This window comes from Alexandromys fortis, unplaced genomic scaffold, assembly GCF_014885135.2.
Source record: "Alexandromys fortis isolate MF-2015 unplaced genomic scaffold, M_Fortis_MF-2015_v1.1 scaffold_56, whole genome shotgun sequence".
NCBI lineage: Eukaryota > Metazoa > Chordata > Mammalia > Rodentia > Cricetidae > Alexandromys > Alexandromys fortis.
In genome coordinates, this window is record NW_026067935.1 from 7,285,584 (window position 1) to 7,295,445 (window position 9,862).

The 9,862-nt window shown below is 49.7% G+C and overlaps 1 protein-coding gene across 1 annotated transcript; it reads left to right on the forward strand.

The window, feature by feature from the left end:
- Positions 1-743: 743 nt before the first annotated feature.
- On the forward strand, positions 744-2,569 carry Il31 (interleukin 31). Its single transcript, XM_050146637.1, has 3 exons — positions 744-759; positions 881-1,047; positions 2,246-2,569. Exons 1-3 carry the CDS (start codon positions 744-746, stop codon positions 2,567-2,569), a joined length of 507 nt encoding a protein of 168 aa, XP_050002594.1.
- The last annotated feature ends 7,293 nt before the right edge of the window (positions 2,570-9,862 follow it).

Genomic DNA, 9,862 nt, shown 5'->3' on the forward strand with positions numbered 1-9,862 from the left:
CCATCTCGCTGTGTTCCAACAATTAGCCACCCTCCTTACTCCCATTACTTGGGAAATGGAAGACGCCATCACCAAATAACTCTTGAGCTGGCTTTGGTTCTAGAGCTAGAAGTCATGAAGACACAGGTGAGAATCCAGGGACACGAGCAAGCCTCGTAGCGTGGAATCTTTGCCCGCACACCTACGCTGATCGGAGCCATCCCCCGTTCACTGGCGTGGATGTGCGTCAGGAATGCCCACAGATGGATCGCGCTGCGGATTTCACCGTGACTCTGTGCCTACACATGGCCTCCCAGAAATTCCCTGCAGGGCAATGGCCCTCAGCCCCCGCTAAGCCACTTCTTCCTCGGTGGTTGTACTCTTCAACTCTGGGCTCCGAAATTTCCTCTCATTAAGCCAACAAGCACTTTCCAAGAAGAAAGAGATGCCCAAGATGCATGTGCCTTCCTGTGTGGTGTGTGTGTGTATCTCTGTGTGTGTACGCACGTGTATGGCTGTGACTCAAGTCTCTGCCTGCCTTGAGGGTAACCTCAGCACTTCCTCCCAGCCCCGCTTTCCCCGAGCGTGGCTGGCAGCGCTTTGAAAGTGTTTTCTGGAGAAAAGCTGAGCAATGATTTCGCCATGGGCGGGCCTGTGATCTCCCTCACGCCGGCTCTTTATATACTGCCTGGTGGCCATGGCGAACACATCAAGCTCCAGAGGCCACAAGCGAAGCAGGCTTTATTCACTCTCTGGCCGTCACCATGATCTTCCACACAGGTACCACCGGTTCTGTAGCTCCCATGGCTTCAGCTCTGTGGCTCTCGGGGGAATGAGACAGGAACAGCTACAGCAGGCAGAGCTGACCCATGACCCTCACGGCATCCCTCTCTTTCTCCAGGACCAACGAAGCCTGCCTGGGTGCTGCTCTGCTGTATGGGAACCTTGCTGGCCACCTGCGGTCCATCCTTTGGTGCACCTACGACAAACAGTGCACCTACAGCAGACATGATAAAAACTATACTTAAATACTTGAAACTTGAATCTAAGGAACTGTATGAAGACTATGTAAGTGCCCTTGAGATTTCTCTTCCAAACCACTTCTTTAAATGCCTTATTTTGCTTTCCAGAATGGCTATTCTTTCCCGATGTGAAACCAGCTAAGGCAGCCAGGGTGGGATGGGAAAGAACCAGACAGGCTGCTGTGGGGATGCTTCTGAGGGGTGTCAATGCAGTAACAGAGAAAGAAGGCAGAGGCAGACTAGTGCAGGGACCCAGACACCAGCCACTTCCCCCAGACGACAGGATGTGTGCCCTGCTCACAGCCTTCCTTATCTCACCTCTACCTGGCTCACCGGCCCACAGACAGTGTTCTTGCTGGAAGCACAGCTTCAGAGATGGGCCGGCTCGAGTCAGGAATCCCCTGTGAGCAGCAAAAGACGTTCTGGGGGAAGCAGATTGAGAAAATCCTCCCTTGGGTGGCTGGTGCCTCTGGCTAGTTCATAGCAGTTAACTAACTAGGTAACTATCTGCGTGCTGTTGGAACTTGCTGGAAGGCCCTCTTCCCCGGCAGATGCTGGCAGGGGGATAGCACAAGGGCCAGTAAGTGCAAATACCGCACTTCCTCCAGACCTCTCGATAGCTTCAGATAAACAACGCCCAGTCAGGAAATGGCATTGAGATTAGCACTGACCTTGTCTTCCACCCTGGCATTGAAGCTTTGTCCTCGGCTTAAATAGACTCAAAGGTAGAGGTGCTGAGCCAGGTGAGGCTGCTGTGGTCTTAGCAATTTGGTTTTACCAAAAAGCTCTCAGTTTTGAGGAAGAGGGAGGGTAAGGAAGGACTTGGAGTCCTTGGTTGTTTGAGAAACTCCCTAGCTTCTCAGAGGCTTGTGCAGGTCACATAAACCAGTGGCCTTCACACGGAGGCACGAAGAGGAGGGAGTTGCGTGGAAACTCAGATAAGCCCCCTTTCTCCTTTGCCTCTGAGCATCTAAGCGCAGGTTGCGGAAGACTGGGTGGCTTCAGCCAGGTAGGCAGGAGCATTAACATGGCCGACCTGGGTGGGTGCGCCACGTCTTCCAGCTCATAAACCAGCAGTGCCTTAGATTCCTGCAGACCCGAGCTCACAGGGATGCTGTGCCAATGAGCTGATGTCTGAGTCAGGCTCGACACGGAGGAAGCCTGGGAACAGGCTGCTCAGATCCCCAGGCCATCGCAAACCTGATTCTCACACTATTTCAAATCTTTCCCTCTCTCTGCTGAAGAAAAACAGCTCGGGCGAGGTACCAATAGACGAGTCCCTCCAGCTGCCATGCTTCACCCTGGGCTGCGGAGCGTCCACCAACATCTCCATCATCGAGGCCTACCTAGAGGAGGTCAGAAGGCTGAGCGAGAACAGAGTAGACACCTCCAGAGTCACAAAACGACTCAGCGATATCACGTGCCCCGACGCCAGGTGTTCCAATTCATCGAAACCGAGCGTCTCTGGGCCTGATAAATTCTATGAGCGTAAAAGCTTCAAACTGACCGTTTTGAAACAGTTCTCAGACTGCATGGAAAAACTGCAGGCTAAGGACAGGATATGCTGAGTGAGGGGCGGAGCTCTAGGGGAGAATCCCCGCATCCTCAGCCCTTCCTGTCCTCGGAGGGCTGGACCTGCCCCACAAGAATTAACTTGAAAGAGATAGCGCCATTGTGACAAGCCTTGTTATTTATGATATTTTTATTCTGTACACTGAAACCTTATTCTTCCGCCCTTGCAGGGGCTGGAAGTGGCAGCTTTATTTATTTATTGGTATTTATGTACTGAGTTGCTCACGTTCCTAGGAGGAGCCCTCAGGATCTATTTAATAAATTATATCGACACGATCTCATCATCTGGTTTGGAGTTTGTGATGGCATTGGAATCAGAGGGTGGGAATCCAGATTGGATGGTGTTGCTGAATGGGAATGTTCTGGAAATAGCTAGTGTTCTGTTATTTCCCTGCACTAGACAGACAGAAATTCATCGCAGCAGCAGCAGGCATCCGCTAAACATTTCCTTTAGTCCAGGTCACAAGCATGACCAACGTCCTTTTGGTATATAAGATGGGAAACTGAGGCAGGGAGTCATTTAGTCACTTGCTCAGGGCTGCACAGCTGCTTATAGTATAACCCAGATTCCAGGTTGTACTTCACTGTCCTTCTGGGTAGTGGCTGGGTCTCAAGGGCACTCAATGTCAGGCCCAGTACAGGGCGGTAACTCGGTGTCCCCTGCAGAATTCCCACTGCATTCCCAGTATAGGGCTGTAACTCAGTGTCCCCTGCAGAATTCCCACTGCACTCCCGGTACAGGCGGTGACTCGGTGTCCCCTGCAGAATTCCCACTGCATTCCCAGTACAGGCGGTGACTCGGTGTCCTCTGCAGAATTCCCACTGCACTCCCGGTACAGGCGGTGACTCGGTGTCCCCTGCAGAATTCCCACTGCATTCCCGGTACAGGCGGTGACTCAGTGTCCCCTGCAGAACCCTCTGCATTCCCGGGTCTTCACCTGTTCACCACTACAGTAGGGACAGCCAACATGAAGCTTTGCTGCTTGAGTAGAAGCTGATAAGATCCTAAGTGGGCATCTGGATCGGGGGTGGGGGTGTCTCAAAATGTCTGGGAACCTTCAGCAGTAACAGTACCAAGCATCAGGTTGGAAACACAAAGCCTTGATCCCATCTGCTCGCTTGCACGGTCTGAGCACGGGGCTAGCCGTCTAGTTTTGCTTGTTGCAAAGCCAGGTATGGAGCCCAGGGCCTTGAGCATGTTAGTGATTGAGCACATGATAAACTATCAGCCCAGCCGTCCTCCCGAGCATCCATTTTCGTAGGTGCTCAACCAAAACCCACTAATCTCGAGTCAGCCAGGACTTTCATTGTCTGTTTGGGAAATCGGAGGCCCAAAGGAAGATGTGACGTGTCAAAGGACACACAGAGGGAACTTGCGGTCAGGATTCTGCGCTGTGTAGCTAGGAGTTAGACTCCCCATCCTTTTTCTCTTTCTGGTTTTTCAAGACAGGGTGGCTCTGTGTAGCCCTGGCTGTCCTAGAACTTGCTCTGTAAACCAGGTCTGTAGACCAGGCTGGCCTCAAACTCATAGAGATCCGACTGCCTCTGCCTCTCAGGGCTGGGACTAAAGGAGGGCGCCACCACCTCCCGGTTAGATTTCCCATTCTTGCTCTAATGGGGTATCTCTACTCTGATCTCATACCACGCTTACTCATGGTCAAGCACACTGACCACAGTCCAAATGGCTCGATGGCCACACCCTCCTCCACTGGACAACACAGACGCGGAACGTTCCTATCAGCATAGCCACTTTGATGGAACAGCCCTGCTCTCGGAGGGCTGCATTTGATTGACACATTTGATTGACAGATGATGAGTCCCAGAGACAAGAACCAAAGGGATTTCTCTGGGGTAGAGAAGCTGGTTCCAAAGGTCGGGGTCAAGTGGCCAGGGATGTGGTGCGCTTGAGCCTCCTTCACTGGCATGTGTGATGGAGCTGGGGATCAGCTGTGTGCGGCCGATGCCCTCAGGAGAAAGCCCCTGCTCTGCTTGAGGGCTGCTTTGATAATCTGAGATATGTTTTGGGGGGCAAGGAGAGCATGCTACCTGGAAATGCGAAGCCTTCTCAGTAACCATGACTGGAGGGCCAGACTTTGAATAAAGAGGCCATGACGCAGATGCAGAGCGGCCGAGGTAGTGGGAAACCAATCCTCACAGGAAGAGATGGGAACCACAGGGGGCCAGTGCCTAGGAGCAGGAAGGCTAAGGTCTCAGTGGCTGCATTGCCCCAGATTTAGGTGGTGACAAGCAATGAGCTCATAGAGATTCTGAGGGCCACTGCCTATCCCTGCCTAGTGTCTTTAACTTCTTGCTCCACGGGAGTCAGCCAGAAGAGGGACTGAGCTAGGGTCGCTCAGCCTGTCTCCTGTCACTGAGAGCCCACAGTTCCAGAGATGACTCAGTCCCAGGCTGGGGGACTCCACAGCAGTTTTCTGATTAAAGCTACAGTGTTGGGCTGGGGAGATGACTCAGGGCATAAAGAGATCACCGTGAAAGCATGAGGACCTGAGTTCAAATCCCCAGAACTCAGGGAAAGCCAAAGTGGTAGTACATGCTTGTAACTCCAGCACACCTATGACGGCCGGATGGTCACGGGCCAGCTAGTCTAGCATATAACAGTTCTGAACGAGAGACCTTGTCTCAAATGAGGTAGAAGGCTAGTATTAACATCTGGGGTCGTCACACACATGTATACATGTTTACATACATATGTATACATCACGCATAGAAACATTAAAAAAACACACTTAGTGGTCCTTGCAGGGAGAAGACACCTTATGACATGTCTGCTTCTCCTCTCTAGTTCCCTGTTTGACTAGACATGAGATGACTCAGTGGGTAAAGCACTTGTTACACAGGTCTTAGGACCTGAGTTTGATCCCAGGAGTTTGGGTAAAAGCCAGATGTGGTGGCACACATCTGTAATCCTAGCACTCCTATAGCAAGATGGGAGTTGGAGACAGGAGAGCCGCACCAACAATCATGGGCCAGCCAGCACAGCATGCCACAGAGAGGAAACAGGAGAGGATCATGGGCCAGCTCAGAGCAGAAACAGGAGAGGATCATGGGCCAGCTCAGAGCAGAAACGAGAGGACTTGCCTCAAACCCAGGTGGAAGGCAAGTCTGACTTGTGGACGTTGTCCTCTGACTTCCATACAATCGCTGCAGCAAGCAAGTGTCTGCATTGGCACACACATACCACACACACACCCCTATCCTCCGCCTAACAATAGACTTGGTACGTCCACTTTATGGCCTGCTCCGTGAGGTGGAGCATCCCAAACTTCAGGGAGCAAGACCAGTGGCGGCACAGCCTGTGTGCAGTTGTAAGGACCTAGAGGGGTCCTTGTGTACCCCAACGCTCTACCCTAAGGGTCATGCTGAATAGCTCAACTTGCCCAGAAGCTGCAGTCTTCCTGACAGACTCCTGAGTGCTGGGAATACAGGCATGTGGCAGGCATGGCTAAGTCTCTGTTCTTGCCACTGTCTCAAAACCCTTCATGTGTTTTGATCTAAGTACATAGCTGGCGCTATAGGCGTGTTTAAACAAAAACCAAATTCCTGGATTTGATACCTGGAGATCCTGCTTTGATGGGTCTAGGTAGGTCTCTGTAATACATATGAACATAATTATTGATCTGTAATTGACATAGTTAAATTGTTAAGTGTGCATGAGTCTTCAGAACTGGGCACTCACCGATGCTACCTCAGTCAACACGTGCACTGCTGCTCCTCCCGACTGCTCTCATCAGGTGGAACAACACAGATGGCAACAAGCCGACTGTTGTTACCACATAAAAGTACCACACCGGGCCTGGGGCCGAGCTCAGTGGCAGAGCACTAGCCTGTGTATGTACAAGAACCTTGGCTCCGTCTTCAATACCCAAACCAAAAGCAGGTACAGCACCTCAAATTAGGCACAGTGAATGGTACTTAAGTCATCTTTGTTTGCAGTTACTATGCGTGTTCACTTCCCAGTGCCGAGGCAAAACACCGGAGCCAATCAACTTAAAAGGGAGAAAGGCCCCTGGGGACCTGCTGGTGGTCAGCGGCTGCGGTGGGAGGGGCCATTGCTCATCAGTGGTAGCTGTTTGTGGTTGTCGGTGCTTCAGTCCTAGCTTCACACCCATGCTTGTGCGAGCAACACTAGCTAAACTCAGTCTTTTCCTGCCTTTCTGTCACACACACAGAGACATGGACACAGACACACAGACACAGACAGACACACAGACACAGACACGCACAGACATGCAGACACACACAGACACACCCAGACACGCAAGACACACACACACACAGTATGAAAGTAGGCGGGGATTTGTTGAGAAGACATTCAGAGGACATTAGAGGGGGACACGAGAAGGTAATATACAGGAACAAGCTATATTATAAACATGTATTTAAAAATATTATCATCAGGACCTGGGAAGATGGAAAGATGGATCAGTAGTTCAGGGCACTTGCTGCCTTTGCAGAGGACCTGGGTTCAATTCCCAGAACCTGTGACTCCAGTTCTAGAGATTTCTAACCTTTGTAGGCAGTAGGTTCACATGTGCCATACATACATACAAACCAGCAAAACACTCACACGCATAAAACAAAATCAATAAATCTCAGAATAAAAGAATGTCATCAGATAGCATCTGAAGCCCATACCTGGGTTTTTCCCACTTCGCTGTAGAGAACTGTGGTGGTTTGAGTGGGAATGGCCCCCATAGACTCACATGTATGAAGCCCCCCCCAGGCCCACATGTATGAAGGCCCCCACAGGCTCACATGTATGAAGGCCCCCACGGGCTCACATGCATGAATGGCTCCCACAGGCTCACATGTATGAAGGCCCCCACAGGCTCACATGTATGAATGGCTCCCACAGGCTCACATGTATGAAGACCCCCACAGGCTCACATGTATGAAGGCCTGTTTCCCAGTCGGTGGGACATGTGGCCTTGCCGGCGGAGGTGTGTCCCTGGGGGTGGGCTTTGAGGTTTCAAAAGTCCACAGGTCCCTCTCCCTTCGCCTGAACCTGTTGGGTCAGAAGAGCTCTCGGTTCTAGCAGACGCCTGCCCGCCACCATGCTGCCCACTAAAATGGTCGTAGACTACACTCAGAAACTGTAACCAATCCCCCACTCCCCAGTTAAATGCTTGCCTTGGTCATGGTGCCTTTCCACATTAATAGAACAGAAACTGATGGAGGAAGGTCATTGGTTAAGTAATAAAGAAACTGCTTGGCCTCATAGGTTAAAACATAGGTGGGAGGAGTAAACAGAACAGAATGCTGGGAGGAAGAGGAAGTGAGCTCAGAGGCCATGCTCCCCTCTCCCGGGCAGATGCGCGCACGCGATGAAGCAAGCCGCCAGGTCAGACATGCTGAATCTTTCCCGGTAAGACTGATGCTACACAGATTATTAGAGATGGGTTGATTGGGATATGAGAATTAGCCTGTAAGGGCTAGAGTTAACGGGCCAAGCAGTGTTTAAAAGAATACAGTTTGTGTGTTGTTATTTCGGGTAAAGCTAGCAGCCGGTGGCAGGAGCTGGGTGGCGGAATGCAACCTGCAGCTCCCTTCTACAAGAAACCAAGGAACCCACCTCCCCAAAGTCCCCGCCCATGTAGGTGGCAAATGACCCGGCTTATTAGTTTCTTTTAAAAGCTTTTCCTCACATTTATTTATTTACTTATTTATGTGTGTGGTATTTAAGTACGCATGTAGAACTGAGAGGAATTTTCCCAAGTCAGTTCTCTCTTTCCAACATAATGGCCCCAGAGACTGAACTCAGGTGAGGAGGCTTGGTAGCAAATGTCATAGCCAGAGTCACTCAGCGGCTCGGGACTTCCTTTGTAGTGTAACAATAGAAATTCCAGTAGCTGCTTCCGTATGGAGATGGGACTCAGGATAACCTGAATCTACGCTCCCAGGCAGGGGCCACATCTGTTGGCTCTCGGAAGAAAGGAGAAGGGAAAAGGCAACAGTATCCGAGTTTGTGTGCAGAGTCATTTGGTCCCATTGCTTTTGTCTGCTCATCATAGCAGAACCATGGGGTGGAGGAAACCTGTTCACCCATGGTGAGTCTAGAAGGCAAGGAGAAGAGGGGCTGGAGTCCCAGGGATGGAGGGATGACCCCAATGACCTAGCTTTCTTCTAGGCCCTGCCTATTAAATATTTCACCACTTCCCCATTGTCCCATAGGCTGGTGACCAGATCCCAATGATAGCACTATACTATAGTATACAATGCTACACAATACTATACCACATTATACAGTACAATACTGTGCCATACAATACCATACTGTACTATATAATAATGTACTATTCTGTACTGTATTACACTATATTATACTATACTGTGCAGCACTATCCTATGCTATATAATACTGTGCTATATCATATAATACTATACTATATTGTACTCCACTATGCTATATTATTCTATACTGTACAATACTATACTCTGCTATAAAATACTATATTACATTATACAATACAATACTATACCATACAATATCATATTGTATTCTATAATAATATACTCTCCTCTACTACACTATATTATACTATACTATACAGTACTATACTATGCTATATATATAAATACTATACTATATACTGTGCTATATATAGTGGTTTGGATGAGAATGGCTATCATAGGCTCATATATTTGAATGCTTCTTTCCTGGTTTGTGGAACTATTTGGGAAGGATCAGAAGGCGTGGCCTTGCTGAGGAGGTTCACTGAGGGTGGACTTTGAAGCTTGAATAGCCCATATCATTCTGAGTTAGTTTTCTCCTTCTCTCTGCCTGTGCTTGTGGAGCAGATGTGAGGTCTCAGCTACTACTCCAGCGTTGTGCCTGTCTGCCGCCTACTGCCATCTTCCTGCCATGATGGTCACAGACTCTAATTCTCTAAAACTGCGAGTTCCCAAATTAAATGCTTTGTTTTCTAAGTTGCCTTAGTCACGGTGTTTGATTACAGCAATAGAAAAGTAGCTAAGACATTATATTATGCAAGGCAATACTAAACTACACAATACAATACTATCCTGTCCTATATACATTGTTGTTGGGGGGGGGTTAGTAAGGGTCGAAGCAACCCTGGCTCTGGCCTAGAATTGCCTATGTTGACCAGGCTGGCCTGGAACTTGCAAGTGATCCTCCTGCCTCTGCCTTGAGAGTGCTGGGAAGAGAGACAGGATCAGCACATCTAGGTGTTTTGTTTTTCAGTGATGGACTTTGCTGGGGAGCCTCTACCACTGAGCTACACTCCCAACCCTACATACCTTTCAGC

Bases quoted from the DNA above. Each gene is read 5' to 3' on its own strand.
- Il31 (XM_050146637.1), top strand. The intron at 1,048-2,245 runs GTAAGTGCCCTT...TCTCTGCTGAAG, and splicing joins AGGAACTGTATGAAGACTAT to AAAAACAGCTCGGGCGAGGT.